At 39.2% G+C, this 22252-nt stretch overlaps 1 protein-coding gene across 1 annotated transcript in view; it reads right to left on the bottom strand.

Annotated features, from left to right (window-relative positions):
* Window positions 1-3113: 3113 nt before the first annotated feature.
* LOC135109021 (protein pigeon-like) overlaps window positions 3114-22252 on the bottom strand; it is a 42946-nt gene continuing 23807 nt past the window's right edge. Inside the window, exons 13-20 of the mRNA XM_064019996.1 lie at window positions 19927-20133; window positions 17511-17681; window positions 15750-15851; window positions 13932-14014; window positions 9561-9775; window positions 8636-8857; window positions 7733-7804; window positions 3114-5853 (exon numbers count right to left, since the gene is read on the bottom strand). Coding sequence (XP_063876066.1) covers window positions 5747-5853; window positions 7733-7804; window positions 8636-8857; window positions 9561-9775; window positions 13932-14014; window positions 15750-15851; window positions 17511-17681; window positions 19927-20133 — 1179 coding nt within the window. The 3' untranslated portion in view covers window positions 3114-5746. The remainder of the gene's footprint in view (window positions 5854-7732; window positions 7805-8635; window positions 8858-9560; window positions 9776-13931; window positions 14015-15749; window positions 15852-17510; window positions 17682-19926; window positions 20134-22252) is intronic.

Raw genomic sequence — 22252 nt, 5'->3', positions numbered from 1 at the left:
CAATTAACAAAAGATAACACCAAAATCCTGTTCCTGAAAAGAGTGTCATCTGTCAATGAGAATGTTGTCTACTGTCAGGAATTGTTACTGAAAGGAACCATTCATTTGGCTTCTGAAAGTATCATCTCTTCTTAAGAATCTGCCCTTTCAGGAAGTGCTGCTTATAAAGGTAGCAATAATTTTGTTGTGCCCACCTCTGGAGCTTCATGGAAACTTTCAGAAGTTAATAATATGGGGCAGGTTCACCAATAGAGGCATGTTGCTGGAGACTGAACCCAGACATGACACCCACAACTCCCAACACATTACCAGTTAGGCCATGATGATTAACGAGGCTGAGTGATTCATGCTGAGTCTTGGCTGTCTGGTTGCTATAATATATTTCCAAGGGCAATATGACCAGATTAAGAGCACATCTATCCCCAAAAATGTTACTCATTCCACAGGGCACCAGATATTCCTGAAAAGTGGTGCCATGGATTAGGTAATATGCTTCTTGGTTAAGGTGACATAATGAAAATGGTGCCACAAGATAATGAGGGCAAGAGGACACTTCACAAGGGTGCCATTGACATGAACAATACCTTATATACTTTCAAGGGTCATCACTATCATCATTCAGTCTAGTGTCCTTAATTTTCCTTACACAGTTGAACAACTTACGAGTGTCTGCTACTTATGGATGATTTCTTCACTAATATTTATCTTTGTTATGTCTTCCTCCACACATGAACTTTCCAGTCTTTCCACAAGTCTCCTCCCAACTAATTCCAACTCTGAGGTTCAGGGACTGCCATGTGCAAGCCTGATGGCTTTTTGCAGCTTCCCTTATTTTCTTATGTTCTGACATTCTTCTGAGTGTGTGGCCTCCTCCCTCCCCCTGGCTGACTTGCATGGCTGTGCACCACTTGTCACAGTGGACATCTTGGCACTGATATTAAAGTGTTGCTGTGCAGGAACAACTCATCTTGATAACTTGTACTGCTGCATTACATTCATGCTCTTCATCTTTACAAAGTAAATACACTACATTCCTCAAAACAATAAATAATACTATTCATGAGTAAAATCTCCTTTTTCCCTCATGCTTCCATTGCTGCACTGCAATGCTTGCTTTCAGAAGTACTATATTATATAAATCTTACTTCTATTATATAAACATCTGTACAACACTTCACTGATATTGAATTAGGTAATGATGATCCAGAGCTTTGGACTGCTTTGCCTACAGACACAAGTTCATGACTGGCGGGCAGCAAACACTCCCCACTTCACTGGCTCCACCTCTCCACTATGCTCAGCCTGATGCAGTCACTTTGCCATCTCAGAACCAAATAATGCTGATGTGTATAATCTACAGTATCTACCAAATAAATAAGGGAGTGGGTATACATAGTCAATTTGCTGCACATTTTTAAAACATGACAGGCATCAGAGGCTGAGGATATTGGCCATTAACAGTCTTGTTTTAATCCATGTTAAAATTATACTGCATCGATCTGTGACTCTGAGCACACTTGATAATGTTCCAATACATGCTTGTGATTCAATAAGTATTCTGACTCAACCATGATTATGCATCCAATCAGTGGACCTTGAGACATCCAATCATTGCAATGAAATGTTGGAGATCCTGCATGAGGTTATAACACTTATTATTTTTATCTCTGATGATGATACTGTAATGAAGACAACACTAAAACTCCAGTGATAACAGTAATAATAATATAGGTAACCAGTTAAAATATTCTTTGTTTATACTACATTACACTTCTCTCATTCTCTTTCATTCTCTATACATCACCCACTTCATGTGCAATGAATGTTTCTGACAGCCCTCTTCCTACATATTCCACTGTACACACCTTCCTCTGATGATACATCTCTCCCTACTCACTCCCTTACAGCAGCTCCTCTCTTCCCATGCTCAAGAAAGCTTTCCTCTCACAGCTGTATCGATTGCTGGTCTAATTATGAACTGCACCTGTTTTGACACCTGCTCTGGAGTAATCTCAAAGTACAACAATGGCTATAAAGAAAGAGATGTTCATTACTTCACTCAAAAACATTTTTAAGAGCAACCTACCTTCATTAGCTTTAGATATACTCACCTAAGGGACTCATCCAAATTGCAAGCTTGCAATACATTCCTATTCTGTGTTCCTGTAGCTTTCCAGTACTCCTCACTCCCACACTGATTAAGCAAAGATAATTCATTCAGCCTTGTCTTATCCACACCCCTTCATCTGCTGTCCACATTCCACTATCATTCATCACCACTGTTAACAAAATAAAGCCCCAGAGTTGTCTTCATGTTCCTTCCTTAACATCCTGCACTTCAACAAGCTCAAAGTTCTTACATTGTTACATTTCTGTAAATCTAGCATTACTCTTAAGGCGCATCCACACAGGTGCTCAAACATCTGCTGTGAACACTGGTTTGAGCATGTTTACATGCATGTTTGCAATAGTATTTAGACAGTTGTTTGGAAGCATGATTCATTAATGTTCACAACAGCAATGACGCGATACTTGGGCCCACGTGTGCTCGAACATCTGTTGTAAATGCTTCTGGCAACATGTTAACTGGCAGGTTTATAGCAGTATTTAAACAATATGCACACATAGCTCAATAATGTTGCAATGATATTTGCAGCAGAGGTAAGGTGATGAGTGTGTCCACATGAGTTAGTCGAGACTCCAGCATAATGTCGTCAAGTGAGGACGCAATACTAGCAGCCGCAGCAGTGATAGTTTTGGGCGACAGTATACCAAAGGAACACCATTGTTGTCGTTTCTGGATGTGTCCTTCACTTTGCTGGAGGAACAGGTCTGGCGAGCCTGTCATTCATGACACTACACGTGATGATATGGGCTTATTGCCATCACAGCTAGCGACTGCAAGATGGTTTTACAACTTCCCACATACCATATATTTTGGCATACAAGATGACACTTGAATCATCCTAAAAAAAAAAAAGACCCCAAAAAGTGGGTTGCCCTATACGTCGGAAACAAAAATAACGTCCTTAAAATTTTACACAAAGTACCATTGTAAATAAACAACAACCTTATATTACGCCTCTTGGGGAAGTCAGACATAGTAAAAAAGGAATTCATTTTGAGAAAATGCACTGAAACGTTTACCAGTTGAAAAGTGTGTAAACAAAATTTAATGTGGTACAACTACAAACCTCTGCTGACATTACTTACAAACAGACAAAGTAGGAGGATGTGTGAATATTTCCCAGTTTTTCCAAAAAGCTAAAGGAGCTATATAAAGGTCTTCAAGGCAGGGAACCCCAAGCTAAGCAGCAAAGGAAAGCAAATTGGGGAGATGATGAATCTCTCCAGCTTGCAATATTATATAGGGATGAAATCCATATACTGAGAAAAAATTCCAAGAACATCAGTGTATCTAACTGAAAAAGATGATATATAGGAGAAGATTGCGGCTGACAGCCCAACACGCACAGGTGGTGCAAGGCAAGGGTTTGTTTATGTTTAGGAGAACTGATTGTAACTCATGTAATTTTTTATGCAATCTTAGTCCATCCATCCTTTTTCATGAAAATGTACAAAAACACTTGATGGAAATTTTACTCTAGGTTTAGTTTTATGCTTTAAGATGATGGTACCTTATTAATGGTAATACATTCAAGGTATTTTATTCATTGTATTGGTATATCACCATCTCAGTTGTCTGGTGCTCACTGACCCAAACTTCGCCACAGATGGTTTGGTAGTTTGCATGTCATCTTGTACCATGAATATCAGCTAAAACCATTACATTCAGACTGAAATTTGGGGATCATCTTATTTGAAAGTCACCTTAGCTGATGAAATATATGTAATATCTGCATATGATTATGAATTACTGCTATGTAAGATTAGCTAACATATATGTAAACAAGACACCAATAAACAATAAGCTGACTGCTTGGCATTAACACTGCATTACCTAGCAACAGAGGATTCCTATAACCCATCAACATCAGCGTGCTGCACATGTTTGCAACCACTGCTTCCAATAATATCTGGACACAACAGTTCACCACATGTTAACAGCTTGTTTGGTAATGTATTGCTTACATGTTGCAAATGCATGTTTGAGCAGCAGTATGGATGCACCCTTAGATATAGATTAAGGTACAGATACATTCAAGGACAATCCTGTATCTCTATAAGCTCTTTCACACCAACATATTAATATTTCCCCAATACAACATAAATTCCCAAAAGAAACACTGAGAGAATACTATAACAGAGCTGTAATTACATAAACTTGCACCTAAAATCATTAAGAGTTGGCTGGAGGTAATAAATTCCTGCCTTACACTGGATCTCGGTACACACTGCCTCCTACACTTCTCCAGGGCACCTGAAACAGTGTAAGGACAAACATTTGGCACAGTACAGCACATAGTATATAGTAAAATAAGCACCACAACTTAACTCTCCTTCAGTGACTAGAGACAGGCCAGCAATAATGTCTTGCTAATACAATCCTCAACTACACCATTAACCCTTTCACTGCCAAAGCATCAGTTTCATTATATTCCAGATATTGTTCATAATTAAAGTGGTACACATGATTTAGCTGCACATGCACTATGACTATCTTATTTACTCTGACTAATGATGGTTGATTTCATTAAGTACAGAAGCTGCCTGTTGCACTGAATGGGTTAATGAAAGAATCACAATTACAGTCAGGTTCATAAGGGATGTGTAAATAAGTCTTCCAGTGTTCTCTCCCACTGGAATTAGAAACACAGATTTACAAGTCCTGCCTACCCTCACCAACATGACAATCAGGTTCCTGACCCCATTGTGCATTGAAAATTATCTGCTCAGCAAAATCCCTTTAACTTGCTGACTCACATTGCCCTTCATAAGTTGAAACATAAGTCAGGACCTGGCACATGTGATTCAAGCATTTGGGAATCCAAGAACATAGGCACCATTTCTTAGCTGCCTACCTCTGTGGGGACACCAGCATAGTAAATGGAAAGACAGTAAAACAGACATGCTGGATAAATTTTTGGATATTTTACCTAGTTCATGCTTGGCAGATTTGTGTTTGGTGAGGATTGACAGCACTACCATAATATTGAACACAGGTAATTCTTAAGCTAACAAGTTAACCTTTCTTGTTTTAGCAATGCATACATGCAGAGCAAAGCACATGATGAGAAAATTAATGGAATGCATTCACGGCCTCATGTCTGTTGAAGCAATAATGAACGGGGAGGCATGAATCCAAGGCATCACAAACACTGCTAATGAGGAATACACTGAAAAATCCCACACTGATTGAATATTACATAATAAAAAAAACACACCTTGGCTTCTGACAAAAACATCTTAAATGCACAACAAATAACTGTTTCTAATTTCAGGTTGCAGAATAAGAGAGAACACAAAACATTATAGTAGCCAAATTTACACTCACCTGACTGACTATAATGGGGAATATGCTGAAAAAATCCCACACTGAATGAATAATGCAAGATAGAAACTCAAAGCGGCACTTGACAGTACGTAAAGCTGTAAATGCCTTAAATGCACAATAAATAATTCCGCTTCTAATTTCAAGTTGCAGCATAATGGAGAATCCAAAACATTATACTAGCTGAATTTAGCCTCACCTGCCTGACACACACCACCTGTAATGATGCTACACCTCTATGCTACACTATCTTTGGCACAGTTTAGCAGAGACACCAGGGTAGCCACGAGCAGCTCACAGTCTGGAGCCCACACAGTCACTCCCTAGGTCAGATTTGATGTACTCGAAGGAAGCCATGGTCCCCTCATACAGCAGACCCAAGTCTAGGTCTGTCAGGTTGGCTGAAATGTTGGGTTATCATGATTTTAGTTCATTTGGTGACAAGAAGTGTTAATACCAGATGTAAGCACAAATAAAACAGTTTGTATTTGGGAAAGGGCTTGTCCTTGCAGAAACTTATGTTGCAGAGGAAAGTGTATACAGTAAAATCCCTCTCATCCAGCATTCAAGTATCCGGCAGCTTCAAGTATCCGGCACATTTTTCCCCGAGCCTTAAAATCAATAAAAAATCAATGTGTACTCATAAAATCGATTAAAATTCCCGCGCGAGGCATACTTTGTCCCCTCGCCACCGGAGCGCACTGCTTCGTGTCACCTGCGGCCCACTGCACTGTGTTTACTCAGTGACTCAGTCCTGCGTGTGCACTGTTTATCGCCTGACGCCTTCATCATGCCTAAAGTTGTAGAAAAGAGAAAGCGTGTTGTGCTTACACTTAAGCAGCTGATCAGATCAGCTGCTGATTAAGATCAGCTGATCTTTGTCATGGTAAGATGCGTGAGTGTAGGGTGGTGATTGTGGACATAATTTCACTTCTATTCAAGTATCCGGCACGTCGGCGGTCCCGTTGATGCCGGATAAGAGGGATTTTACTGTATATACATGTGCAATATTCCTTTGTTTTTGGCTGTTTCAGGATAACAATTCCATCTTCACACCTGTCAAACTAAAAAAGTTTTAGTGCTTTTTCGACCATTTTTTAGTTTGGCAGGTCTTAAGATGTTATTGTGTTATCCTGAAGTCTAACCAGAAATAAGAGAATGTTGCATCTACTGTTCATCTACACTTTCTACTGAAACACAGAACAGTATAATTATGTAAAGTAAATCATGGAAGTTACATGGATAGATGTGAAATTTTGTTGTCAGAAAATATACTAATAAATACAGCACTATTATAATGAATCATGGATGTTATATTGACAGATAAGACATTTCAGTAAGAAATGTACTAGTTATAAAATACAGTATAATCATAATATATCTTGGAAGTTACATGAACTGGTAAATTTGAACGCCATTGAAATATACAAAGAAAACACAATATTATCTGTAACAAATCACTGAAGTTATATGAATAGATAAATTTTAATAACAGATAAAAAGAAATAAAATACAGCATTATCATATGAAATCGAATATGGATAAATATGGATATAAAGATCTAATATCACATGAACACTGATAAAACAACAGTACTGTAATAAATAAAAACAATTACATGGGAAAAATAAAGCAATTGCAAAGAAATTAACTGGCATAACAGTGTTACTTCAGTGAACCACAAGTCACAGAAGCACCTCTGAGTTCTTCCTCCTCTTTATTTTTTCTCTCTTCACATTCACTAAATTCATACGGGAAAGAATGGTACCTCCTAACAAAAGACTTTGGTTTTGGGAGTGGATGCCCTCCCTCATCTCAGACTGCAGTCAGGATTTGAACCTGTGTGCCTGAGGACACCTTGGTTCCCAGACACACATGGTACCACAGTCTTACAGCAGCCCTTGATTAGAAACTCTGATACCAGGTTTACTATCCATCTCTATACCAAGCCAGCATTCCCAGGAGTGGCCCAGACAAAGTACCACACACACACACACACACACACACACACATCATTCACACTATTAGCCATGGTGGGCCCTGATGGAAAGGGATAGTCTCATGCACCACTGCACTACATCCCAGGAGCTTAGGCAGAGCACAGCTGGCCACATATATCTAGAGCAAGGTGTGATGGCATACACTGGTTTACCCCTGTCCTTTCATAAAGAGACTGTTCCCTACCACAGGTAAATAAACTGATAGAACATTATTAAAACAGCATTACTTTAATAAATCATAAAAGTTATAAACAAATTTCAGTGCTGATATTGGACTCACCTTTGGCAGTCAGGAGATCGAGAAATGTGTCATAAGGAGAGAGTCTGTCTGATGTGGGGAATGCTGATAGTCCTGTTGTGAGACAGAGTAAGTGCTGGTTAGCTGCTGTGTACAATGAAGGAGTTATGATGAATGACACCAAGCTTAAGTGTGAGGCTGCTATTTGGGGCAGATTTCAAATAAAGACTATAGTTTTTCTAACTAAGCAATAAGCCAATGGAATGCACTGACTGAAGTTGAATGTGCAAGGAACATTTGTTGCTGTAGAGATAATAAAAGATGGGACATTATGAACATAACTCAGTCCTGTAAAAATAAAAGTAGGTAAGAACAGTCAGGTAAGAATACACACACACGAAAAAGGCATACAGAATCTGATGCTTCTAAAAAGTTAAGTTACAAAAAGGGTCCACAACTTTGTCAATTTATACAAGTTTTTAAATTTTGAATAAAATAATTTTGTCTGTCCTGATCCACATGTCCTCATGCCAAACATTGTATTTACAAATAAACATTCCATAAAACTAGGGAGAAGAATAAAACTTGTTCAGCTTCTGTGGCAAGGAGATTGGGGAACTGAAGTCAATGACCAATCAGACATGACAAGAACAGTCCAGACTCCAGATGAAAGCACTTAAGGAAGCAGCCAACAAGTTGAGATATTATCCTTCCACCTCTATTCACAGTTTAGCAGCCTAAGTACAGCACCTAACACATCACCAGCTACACTAGCAGAAGTATTTTAGTGCACCTTGACTGTCCTGCCCTTACACAGCTTGCTCTCTTCCTCAACATCAATGTGAAGCACACCAGAGTGATGGTAAGTCTTGACTGTCTCACCACTACACAGCCTCCCATCAAAAGCACATAAATGTACAAGCATACAAGAATGACAGTCCTCACCTTTGGTCTCGAGGTGCTGGGCATTGATGCGGGCAGACTGGGTGGGTGTGCGGGGCTGACCGGGACCCTCACCGGCTAGAATGGACCCTGCGTGCAGCCTGGATCGCAGTATGAGGGACATCGGGTGTTGCCAAAACTGCAGAGTCCTCAGACTTCTCACCAGAGGAACAGATGATATTATCTCCAGCTTCTTCTCCACATTCTGTGGAGTGTCATCCAGGTCTGGGGAAATGGATGACTGCTACAGGTGATGTCCTTGTAAAGTGTGGCAACAACCATCAAGCTGCTATTCCTACAAGCCATGGGAGGCTGAAGTTTGGCAGATGACATGGCTTTGGTTTCCAAAATAAAAGACACACTAAGAGTTCTGTACTTCACCTAATCCAAAATAAAAAATTCACAGCAAATGCACCTTTTTTTCTTCTAATCTAATCTGTTTCCATAGTGTTTCCTGTTACTGTATGGTGGCAGCTAAAAAAAATGCAGAATAGAGCTGGACCATGTGGTTAAAGTATAAGAAATTAGAACTAAGGAATAAAAATTATGCAAAAGTTAGTGAATCAAAAAAGTACCTTTAAACATTTCCTATAAATCAGGTGAATAGTTATGTAATGCAACACTTTCCTTCATGTCATTTCCCCCTCATCAGCTGCACACATTCACCTCAGTACACCTTTCTTTGCACCTTTTTTGTTGCCCTGAGCCAGCCAGTGTCCCTCTTTCATAAAAAAAACTCCTTCACTATTACCTTACTACAGTACCATCTCAAGTTTCTCTTTTTGGTTTCTTATGAAATCATAATGCTTAACCCAAGGAGATAATGTGGGACAGTCAGGTAGAATTTATTACACTGTGGAAAACTGTGATACCTTAAAACTTGGGGATACTCCATTTCCTCATATCATCTGCAGCAGCACACACTCACCATACACAATCTCCCTCAGCACATCCACATTGAGCTGGAGCACACCGCGCCGCACATACTGCATGAACACTGAGTGGGGCAGGCAGCGGTGGGCCAGGTATGCCAGGAAGGAGTTGTAGCCCTGGGGGAGTGGGTACGCCACAGCCTCGGTAGCTGAGTGGTAGCGCTCCAGAAGGGTGAACAGGCGGCTGGCCACGCCCTCATCCAGCTGCTCACTGTGATGTGTACACAAGATTAAAGCTTGGCTAACCTTTTTTTTTTTTTTTAATGTAACTGTGGCACTGACCAGGGAGAGAGAGAAAAAAAAAAATAAATAAATAAAAAAAAAAAATTAAAGGTGCCAGTCCCTATAGGAAACAGCCAAATGGATTATTCAAAACTGGAGGATAAGTTTCTTGAAACCTTCCTCTTGAAAGATTTCAAGTCGTAGGAAGGAGGAAATACAGAAGCAAGCAAGTTCAGTTTACCAGAAATGGGAATGAATGATTGAGAATACTTGTTAAACCTTGCATTACAGAGATGAACAGAAAAGGGGTGAAAGTAGTCTTGTGCAGTGAGGCCACGTGAGAAGGGGATGTATACAGTTAGCAAGATCAGAAGAGCAGTTAACAAGAAAATAGTGATAGAAGAGTTCTAGTTAGTAAATGATAAGAGATTATTTTAAACTACATATTTGAGTAACCCTACATGATTTTTATAGAAAAAAAGTTGATAAATAAATAAATAATGAAGCTAAAGGCACTTGAAGGTTTTCAATATCCATTATTCCTGTGTTATTTGTGGCATCTTTCAAAATAATACTCTTAACTTGCACCAGAATATCTAACAAAACTTGGGAGAACATAACAGGCAAGTGGCCAAGGAGAGGCAGACAAGGCAAGACACCACACCTTGTCTCACTATATGTAGGAATAACAATACAGTGGATCCCTAGTCCCCTCATTCTGTTCCCTTCAGTTGCCTTTTAAGATGCATGGAATACAGTGGCAATATTCTTCCAGCCTGTTTGCTGTAGTGTGTGTGGCTTAGTTGCTTTCTAAACTTAATGGTCTATCAATATATCTATATAATGCCAGCATTCCTGCATGGGGTGACCCAGATAAAACACCACATACTCATACACATCATTCATTCTCTTAGCCCTATTGGCCCCAGGTGGAAAAGGACAGTATCATGGATCACTATACTGCACCCTAGGAACTTCAACACAGCAAAGCTGGCCACATGTATGCACAGCATGGCCCAACAGCACTTACTGGTTTACCTCTGCCCTTTCATAATGAGACTGTTTCCTACTGCCACTGTATCCCCTGCATGTTGTGAGAGGTGACTAAAAGGGATGTAATGAAGGGGCTACTGTGTCCTACAAACATATAAAGAAAAACACAGCATGTAGGAGTTATGAATGTGTGTAGATGTGTTGCGAATGCTGCTAAAAGGGAGAAGTTTGGAGGAATGTTTGTGGAACGAAAGTTGGATGTACTAGCAATGAGTGAAATGAAATTGAAAGGAATGTGTGTTTTGGATGTGTGAATGGAAGGATGCCAGGTATGTTGACAAGAGGGAGAGAGGTTTCTTTTTCTGAAGCCATAAAAATGAAAGAGTTCTATAAGAAATGAGAGGCAGACAGATATATATATTACATTCTGCCATACAATACAAAATTAAATAGTTATAAAAGAAATGCAGACTGATTTATATATAACACTTTTCCATGTTATATGAAATGAAACACCTTTAAGAGCAAAATCACAATTGTTTGTTGAGTGGCCACTTTTTTTGTGATACCTTCCCCTTTAAGTGGCTTGCTTTATCTCACATGAAGAAAGTGTGCAACAATGCAATGAAGGAAGTCAAGCCTCTTTTGCTCTGGAACCCCATTCTCTGTTTGAAGGAAAAGACATCACAATAGACAGACGTGGTATTAGTATAACTACCGTACTAATTGTATACAAATTAACATGCACATTATTATTGTTTTGACAAAGTTTTGGGAGGTGTCTCAGATGTATAAGAATAGGTTCAAGCCAATGTAATATATACAGGTACTGAGTAGGTTGCTTCCCAGCCTGGCTCCTAAGGCATTCACTCTTTGTACAATCTTACCAAGTAAATGGAGGTTTTCAGAATCCCTGTGTTTGACTGGTGCCTCAAAAGACACAACACATAAATAGATGGTTATGTAAGTAGATGGATACCATCACTGATGATAAACACACAAAGTAACAAAGCATACTTTCAATGTCACATCCTAAGTTGGTTTTGTTAACAAAAGGCAAGTGAGAAGACAAAGTGTGTATATGAGTATGATAGATGCTAAGGATTCAATAAGATAAGCTCCAGTCAAATGGGAAAACAGAATGCTGGAATATATGAGAGAAAAAAGGTATGAAGAGAATGATTACAAAGAGGATGATACATGGAGGGAATGAAAGGCCAGGAATGAGTGGAGACTCTTCTGAAGTGTCCATTCACATGTGGTAGGTCTTAAGAACAAACATTTGAGAGGAAAAGGTCTGAAGAGAATAGAAAAGAGGATGTGTAGAGGGAAGGCAAGAACAGAAATGAATGGGGACTCTTTTATGGTGCCTATTCAGATGCAGGAGGTCTTCAGAACATGCTCAAGATGTAGACTGATAGATAAATAGTTAGCACATAGTGGGTGGAACACACAATGTATGTAAGAATGCATCAAGGATACAATGCCAAGAAATCATCGGGCCTACGTGTAGGAGTCCCCGTTTGAAATATACTTACCTATTTCCACCTATCATCCCCACCCACAAATCTGTCTAATCTTCTCTTAAAGCTCCCTAATGACTCAGCACTAACAACTTGATTACTAAGTCCATTCCATTCATCTACCACTGTATTTAAGAACTAATTCCTTCCTATCTCTTTTTAAACCTACATTTTTCAAGCTTGAACCCATTATTTCTTGTTCTATCCTGGTTACTGATCCTAAGAATTTTGCTTACGTCTCCCTCATTACTTCTATCATGTCCCCTCTTGACCTACGTCTTTCTAAAGAATGTAAATTTAACAGCTTCAATCTCGCTTTGTAAGGAATATTCCTCATCCCCTGTATCCTTTTAGTCATTCTCCTTTGTACTGATTCTAATAGATCTATATCCTTCCTGTAATATGGATACCAGAACTGCACAGCTTAGTCTAGTTGAGGTCTGACCTATTACTTCAGGATTTCTACTTTTAACACTCCTGAAAGTGAATCCTAATACCATTTGCCCAGTTTCTTGCCTCTATGCATTGTTTTCTTAGACAGAGTTCAGAGCTAACTATAACTCCTATAATTCGTTATGGCAAATGTGTGTTAATGCAAATGAAGAACCTATGGGAAAAAATTAACCAGTTCCAGGGAACCAGAAAATAACAAAAAAAATCTAATTTTCGAAAAAATACATAAAACGAGCACATTTGCACTACTACACTTGAGATAACACAACATATACAGCACCCTTCTGAGTTTTACACATAGTCCTAAATTCTTACCATCCTGAGTTTCACACATCATGACCGTGCTGCTTTAACAAGTATAGGTCACATTTACCTATTCTCTCTCTCTCTCTCTCTCTCTCTCTCTCTCTCTCTCTCTCTCTCTCTCTGTGAAAGTAAGAACAGTCCTAAGCATTGCTAAATAGAATGAGACATTGAGAGTGAAAGTGGAATTACGTATATGAGAATGAGAAAGAGTGAGAATGGATGAAATGAAAATCACATAAAATAAATGAGGGGGAGAGAGTGAGAGAGAGAGAGCAGTATCACTCCCTTGTCCCTTATCTCTGATAGATAAGAGGGAGGGGAGGTGACAGGGGGGGAGGTTTGAGACAAGACAAAAGAAGGGAGAGGAAAGGAAAAAAAGGAGGAAGGGACAGGCAGCAGATAGGTGAGCAGCAGTTTGCACAGCTGGTGAGTTAGTCTTGCGAGTTTTAGTTTGTTATTCCGATTAAATTCTTATTAAAATTTCAGCGCTTACAGAAATGGTTTGTTATTTTGACTGAAGTTTTATTAAAATTCCAGTGCTCGCACAAGTTTATTAAGCCAGTTTTGGTTTTATATTCAGATTAAATATTTATTAAAATCTCAATGTTATTGCAGTTGTACGTTATAACGACTGTGCATTGCCGCATACCTACTGTACTTCTGTGCTGCACCTCCACTATGTTGGAAAGACTTTAGTTGAAGTTACGAGTGTTTCTAAGTGTTTTTATGGTTCTAGTGACAGATTAACAAAATTTCTACATTATTAACAGAAGATACACTCTTGATAAACCAGCTAATCGGCTCTGTGGCCTGTGAAGATAGTTGAGATGAGAGGGGCAAAGAGTTTCAGAATATGGACCATTGACCTACATGAAGGTGAAGCCTTTCTCACTCTTCTCAGTGGGAATCAGGGTCTGGGAGGAGCACAGGATGGAGCACAGCCGCCGGGACACCTGCCAACACACAAGACTCATTATTTTCTCCAACAAAACTACAAAATACAGTGAATCCTCTATCTTCAAAATTAAGGGATGAGGAATGGTTATTTGAAAAGTTGAGAGCCTGGTTTTTTATGGAAGCTAAAAGAAAAAGGTTACCTAGGAAAATAAGCTAAAAGAAAAAGGTTACCTAGGAAAATAAAGAGATTGCAAAAAGCTGGTTGACTTACACAAGGCAGCTCCTACCACATATTTTGGTGTATAAGACAACTCTCAAATCATCATAAAAAAAAAAAAAAAAAAAAAGAAAAAAAAAGAAAAGAAAGAAAGAAAAAAATTTAAAAGAAAGGTGGGATAAGGGGGAGGGCGGTCATCCTATATGCCAGGTACAAAAACACTGATCTTATAATTTTATGCAAAATACCATGGTAAATAAACAAGAATCTTATATTATGACTTTTGTGACTTTAGGGGAAGTTAAACACTGAAATGTATTCGTTGAAAAGTGTACAAACAAAATTTAATGTAGTACCACTACAAACCTCTGCTGACATTGTATACAAAATGATAAAGCAAGAGGATGTGTGAATATTCCTCAGTTTTTTTTCAAAGCTGAAGAAGATATATAAAGGTCTTCAAGGCTTGGAATCCCAAGCTAAGCAATAAAGGAGAGCAAACTTGGGGTGAGATGAATCTCTCCAGCTTGCAGTGTTACATAGGGGTGAAGTTCATATGTTGAGGAAAAAATTAAAGAATGTTGGTGTATCTAATCCAAAGAAACATGATATACAGAAGATTACAGCTAACAACCCAACACACGCAGGCAGCACAAGGCATGGGTTTGTTTATATTTAGGAAAACTGATCATACCACATAGAATTTTGTATCACCTTTGTCCATCCATCCTTTTCATGAAAATGTACAAAAAACAACTGATGGAAATTTTATTTTAGGTTTAGTTTTATGCTTGAAGATGATGGTACCTTATTACTAGTAACACATTCAAGGTATTTCATTCATTGTACTGGCATATCACAGTCTCAGTTGTCTGGTGCTCATTGACCCAAACTTCACCACAATGGTTTGGCAGTTTGGGTGTCAACTTATACCACTGATATCAGCTAAAACCATTAAATTCTGACTGAAATTTAGAGGTCATCTTATCTGAAAGTTGTCATATATGCTGAGATATATGGTAAATCAGATGGAAATAAAAATTGCAAAAAATGTGCCAATTCCTGGTCACACAACAAATGATAAAGAAACATTTTATACAGGTGTATATATATAACAGCCATTCACACACACACACACACACACACACACACACACACACACACACACACACACACACACAGACACACACACACACACACACACACACACACACACACACACACACACACACAGACACACACACAGACACACACACACACACACACACACACACACACACACACACACACACACACACACACACCCTGCTTTAAAACAGTTCCAACTGCAATGTTTCATTCTTACAATGATTCAAATGATACTTAGAGTGAAACAGGCTATTCATTCAACTCTTTATCTTTTCATGTTTTCTAATTTAATTTTCCCAAAATAAGAAAAAATAGAGTAAGCACTGAACTTTAAACTATTTACATACAGCTTCTCTTAATGTAAAGCAGCTTGTGTTTTGAAATGACCACAAGGTTTCTTTATCAGTAAGTTTCTCTCTTGAAAAAAAAACTTGGGGATGACTTGCCTGGAGCTGAGTGCAGACGTACTTGCTGGCCACGGCGTGCACCCTCATGGGGGACTCGTGGGGGAAGTGCTTCAGGCAGTACATGCTCAGCTCTCGAAGGTTCTGTCCACAGCAAGAAAAGTAATGACAAAACTACATATGTTTTCATCTCATTTCATCTACAGTCTACACTAACAATGTTTAAGTCACAAAGTTCAGTGTCTGCTAACACCAAAACTGTATATGATGGCACAAATCAATAGTTTATAAAACAAGACATAGAAAAGCAGGAGTAATGACACAGCATGCATTTTCATCTCACTTCATCTACGCTGATAACATTTAAGTGATGCACTTCAGTATCTACCAGCATCAGAACTGCCAAATGAAGCCACAAATTACTGGTTTTCAATACATTATAAAGCTGTAATCAAAGCTCAGTGTTTGCCAGCACCACAAATGCCAAGTGGTGCCACAAATCATTGGCTTTTAATACATATAAGACTGCATGATATATCAAGGGACTGTTCCTCCAAGCAAAGCATCACCAAACACCACAATCACTTGCATAATCCCCACCTGTACATAAAGTAAAAAAAAAAATTTATGCAAGCAGGGTTCTGTTCAAGGGCAACAAAACTAGTGTAAAAATATAACTGCTGAAGATGCGAGCTCCAAAAGAGAATAGCCCAAAGGAGTGTCCAAGTCTTGACACATCTTTTTGAGTCACAGGCACTGGCATATACAGAATTAGGCTGAACATTCCAGAGTTTACCACAAAAAAAAAAAAAAAAAAAAAAAAAAAAAAAAAAAAAAAAAAAAAATCTGTGAATCAAGATTGTGAATGTGAATATGGTTGCCTTGTCTTGAGTATTTCCTTCATGGTGGATGTTTGCAGAGAGAGAGAGAGAGAGAGAGAGAGAGAGAGAGAGAGAGAGAGAGAGAGAGAGAGAGAGAGAGAGAGAGAGAGAGAGAGAGAGAGAGAGAGAGAGAGAGAGAGAGAGAAAAATTGTTATTGTAAACATTGATATGAGAATCCACTATGAGATATAAAAGCAATGTAAGGAAATGACGCAAATCAGGCACATAAAATGCTGATCCTCCTCACCCATTCCACCGAGAGAAAAGCTTCTAGCATCCTCCTCCACTTATCTCTGGTAGCTGTCTGCTTATTCCAGGTCACCACAAAAATCTCTAACCTCACCTAGCCTCATTCTGCATTCTTTTATCACATCTTGGTTGTCATTCCATCACACTTCCTCACTGTTCATCTATCATATATTCAGCACATGTCCTGAATTGTCAACGTTCTTCTTTTAATTGTGGCTGAAATGTCATCAACTTTGGTCTGACAGCATACTATAATATTGGGTCAGCTGTGCTATGCCCAAACTCCTGGCATGCAGTAGGATGGTCCATGAGACTATTCTTTTCCTCCAGAAGCTGATGGGACTAAGAGTGTGGATGATGTGTGTGTGTGTGTGTATGTGTTGTGGTTTGTCTGGGCCACTCTGTGTGGGATTTCTGGCCTGGTATATAAATACATAGATAGAATTTTGTCTACTCCCTACCACTATCCTCATGCCCTACTTTTCAAGCATCACTGAAGCACTAAACAACTGGTCAGATGGCAAGATGAATTAGCTACAATTGAGTCACTGGCAGGACACTCAAGGTATACATGAGTCTCAACACATCACCAATTAAGTCTGAATGAATTTTGATCATCCTGGACTTTCCTGTTGCTAAATTATACTCAAGGCTGCATGCAGATATACCCACCACAGACAGGAGGTGCTCTAGCTTGGAGGAGGTTGTGTTCTCAGCCTCATTGAAGGGCAGAGGATCAAACATGAGGTGTGCCAGTGTCAGTCCCAGCGAGGTGATGGTCAGGCCACCCACCAGAGGACTGGCTGGCGACACAGGAGTGCTGCCCTGGGACAACGCTTCAGGCTGTAGAGAAATGTCAAAATAGCATGGAAGGGTCAAGATACGTATCAAGACTAATGAAGATACTGACAAATGTATGGCTGTAAGGAGAGATAGATATTGGAACTTACATACGTAAATATACACCACTCTCTTATTCCCTGACAAAGAAGAGAAAGTACTCCTGCTCTCATTTATGGGGATCAGCTGCATAGTTTGAATAGTTTGGTCCAGAGCAAGGCTCCTTCATAGCAAGTACTCTCCCTTACCACATCTTATTGCCCCATACCCGCGTGAGACTAATGATGTCACACGGCTGCGTCATTCCTCGAGCACTCACAACTGCTCACCATTTACTTTGGTGTCAAACACAATCATTCTACTATGCTACAGTGTCAGTCCTCTTCCCTTTATGGCCTCTTCTAAGCTACCTATCCATCCCTTGCATAGCTTATCTCACCAGTTCACACCTCTCACACTTCATCTTACTCTCTTCCTCACCAGCCTACCATCCTCAATTCACTCAACACGTCTTAACCATCTCAGCACACACTTTTTTTTTTTTTAATGTAGGAGGGTCATTGGCCAAGGGCAAATTTAAAATAAAAAAAGGCCAACTGAGGTGCCAGTCCCTGAAGAGTAAAAAAGCAGTCATTAAAAATTGAAGATGTGTCATGACCATCCCTCTTGAAAAAGTTCAAGTCATAGGGAGGAAATACAGAAGCAGGAAGGGAGTTCCGGAGTTTACCACAGAAAGGGATGAATGATTGAGAATACTGATCTTGTGCAACAAGGTTGCAGGAGGAGGGGAGGCATGCAGTTAACAAGATCAGAGGAGGAATTAGCATGAAAATAGCAGTAGAAGATACCAAGAGATGCAACACTGCGGCAATGAGAGAGAGGCTGAAGACAGTCAGTTAGAGGAGAGGAAATGATAAGATGAAATGCTCTGTCTGTTCCTCCAAGTCTCTCGCAACACCCATTCTCCTTCTCACCTCTTTCCTGACTCTATCCATCTGAGTTACTCCACACCTGCTCCTTAGACATCTCATCTCCATTACATTCAACATCTTGTTTGCTACTCCCATACCCCAAGTCTCACCACTGTACAGTGCACCAGCCACTGCTATCCCTTCATACAATACTCTCTTGGTATTCATTCTAAGTGCCAAACTCTCAAATAGTCTATTCATGCCTCCTAATAATTTTCCTGCTTCCTTTTCAGGAAAAAAGATAAAAAAAATAAAATAAATAAAAAAATAATAATGGCAAATGTGATTTGTTTTACTTATAACGAGGATAAATTTGTGTGAAAATGTATGATTTTTTGGTCAATATATCTTTTAATTAATCTATAAATTGTCAAATGTTTCCCATTCAACCATGAAAATCAGAGATGGTCTGGTTATGTAGTAAGAAGAGGAAGTAAGGTTCCTATTATCCTTTTCATCAATGCACTTCTTCCGTGCTGAAGAGAGATAGAGTGTGTAATGTAAAGAATGATCTGCAGGGAACTAACAACTGGAGAACTGGGAAGTTCAAAGTGTCTGGAAAGCATCTGTTGAGGGGAGAATAACTAGAGGGTGATAGAGAATGTAATGGAGAGATGCAACATTAGTTCACCTAGAGAGAACAGGATTAACAGAAGAGACAACTGGAGAATGCTCCTACATGGGGCCAATCTCTGACAATACAGAACTGAAAATAATGAATAAATAAACAAATATAAAGAAGGGCAATTTTTTTTATTTATTTTTATGACAGATTTGCTGTGACAAAAGGCAACAAAATGATGGTGGAAAACAGGCCCACTACAGATGCCAATCCCCACAAGAGAATTATCCAAAAAGAATATCCAAAATGGAGTGTTCATTAACCCTGTCACTGCTGATTGTCACATCTCTCCTTAATTACTAACCATCCTGAAGCACCTTTCCTTCTTCTACAGCAAGTTCCAAATATTGTACCACCTAGAAGTTGTAAAACCTATTCTTTTTAATCCCCTTCTTTCCAGTAGATGCTTATGACAATGATTTCACACATTACTTCTAGTGCTGTGAAATGTTGCCCATCAAACTGTCTGTGTTAACTCCTCAATTACTAATCACTCTGAGACACTTATTCTTATCCTACAGCCACTTCCAAATGCTGTACCAGTGAAAAATTGCATTCTTTTTAATCTCCTTTTTTGTGAATGCTAATAACAAACACTTTGCAGATTACTCCCAGCACTGAATTGCTGCACACTACACTGACAGCATTAACTCACTTTGTACGTGTCGAGAGACACCATGAGCTTCTCCACCACGTCAGTGAGGGAGAAGCGGTGGTGGTGGCGTGTGGTGGTGTGTTCCCAAAGCCTGGTCCACGTGTCTGTCAGGGAGCGCACCACCCTCTCCCTGGGCGACAGCAGCATGATGCAAGCATTCTCCAGCAGGCAGTAGGAGATGCGCACATTCTCTTCAGCCGGAGACTCCTGCAAGATTGATGGAATGTTAACACAGGTTGTAGTGTAAAGAAACACTGATATATGAACAATGCTTACCATCCTTATGGGTTCCATCAAGGCTGTTCCACTGGTGATATTCTGGCTTTCCTCACCGAGTCTTGGTCATCCTCTTTTAAGGATTTTGGTAAAACTTTCACTGTTGCCTTAAACATATCAAGACCTTTAGACAGAGTCTGGCACAAACTACCCTCCTATAGCTTCTATCTTTTCTATAACTTCATCTCAAGTTTCCTCTTTGACTGTTCTATTGCTGCTGTGGTAGATGGTCATTGTTCTTAAGTCTATTGACAGTGGTGTTCCTCTGGGTTCTGTCCTGTCACCCACTCTCTTCCTATTATTCATCAAAGATCTAAACCAAACTTCTTGTCCTATCCACTCCTATACTAATGATACCACCCTGCACTTTTCCACCTCTTTTTGAAGATGTCCAACCCTTCTGGAAGTAAACAGGTTATGCAGGGAAGCCACAGAATGCCTGACTTCTGGTCTCTCTAAAATTTCTGATTGGGGCAGAGCAAACTTAGTATTGTTCAGTGCCTCAAAAACTCAATTTCTCCATTTATCAACTCTGATCATTCTACTTGGCTCTCCTTTGGGAACTGGCACTTAAATGGATCTTTTTATTCCCAAATTTTGTTGCCCTTGGCCAGTGGCCCTCTTGCATCAAAAAAATTTCTTTAGGGAACAGCACTTCATAGGTTTTTTTTTTTGTTGTGCTAGGCCAGTGTCCTTACTGAGAGAGAGAGAGAGAGAGAGAGAGAGAGAGAGAGAGAGAGAGAGAGAGAGAGAGAGAGAGAGAGAGAGAGAGAGAGAGAGAGAGAGAGAGAGAGAGAGAGAGAGAGAGAGAGAGAGAGAGAGAGAGAGAGAGAGAGAGAGAGAGAGAGAGAGAGAGAGAGAGGTGCCATTAGATGATGATCATACACAAGCATCATCAGTAGCCAAGTTTGCTTCAGTGATATGGAGTGACTAATGATGGTCTCTACACCCACATGGCTCAGGCCTTTACTCAGTGTTCACCCTCAGTGCAAGAGTATCTGGAGCAACACTCAAGGCTTGGAACTTAATCTACACTGTCCCTTTGTTCCTGGAAATTTGATAAATAACCTGTCACAGATGGTGATAAATATTGGTGTGTAAATCACCATACACTTCACTACACATCAACTATCTCATTATGATGGATTAAAGAGGTGATAATATAACATCAAGACAGATGCCTAGAGATGACAGAACATGCTACAAGAAAAAAATTAAACAAGGAATTTAACTGAGGCATTAAATCCCAGAGCAACAACCAACACAGCAGGCAAAACTGAGCCATCATTAAACTGTCACTTTTATGTAAATACAAGAATAGCAAAGAATCTGCTGTACACAATATTTGACATATTATACATTCAACATTGGAAAAATCAAACAACAGAAATAATAAGCCAAATATGAGAATGGTAAAATGAAGAAATTCTCAAATTTTCCTCCACACAAGTGGCTGTCTCCAAGCCAAGAGGAGTGATGCCTGAGGGAAGCAGCCACAAAGACAATGCTGGAAGTCACAGCCATGCAAACAGAATGAAATCCTCCAAAAAACTGGAAAAGTTACAATTTATGAACACTTTATGGACATGAGTTATAAATAAAACAGTTTCATTTTTCTCTTTATCAGTAAAAACAGAATTCATATTTATGAAAGAAATCCCAATAATTTTATTTAAAGCAATAGTGAAAATGTATCAAATAAAAAAGAATTATAAACTATCAAGTGATACCAAGTTCACAAATGTTCTAAATACAAACAAATTTCAAGATATGAAACTCAACTGTAGACTTCATCTCAATGTGAATATAAAAAATTCTCTACAGAACTTAAAACTTTGTAAAAGACAGAACCTTAACCCTCTGACTCCTAATGGCACTAGTCATTTTATTTTTAGCCACCATAGGAAAACTTACTCAATAAAAATTAAGTTAAAATTTCTTTATAAACTTGACAAGATGCTTGATAACACCTTTTGCTGGGGATGTACTCTATCAAAACCCTTGTCTGAGCTAACATAACACTAATATCAAGGTGAGAAGCAGTAGCAGT

The sequence above is a fragment of the Scylla paramamosain genome, chromosome 18 (genome assembly GCF_035594125.1).
Source record: "Scylla paramamosain isolate STU-SP2022 chromosome 18, ASM3559412v1, whole genome shotgun sequence".
Classification (NCBI taxonomy): Eukaryota; Metazoa; Arthropoda; class Malacostraca; order Decapoda; family Portunidae; genus Scylla; species Scylla paramamosain.
The sequence above is the reverse complement of the archived record's forward strand: the minus strand, read 5'-3'. Positions and strand labels throughout refer to the sequence as shown.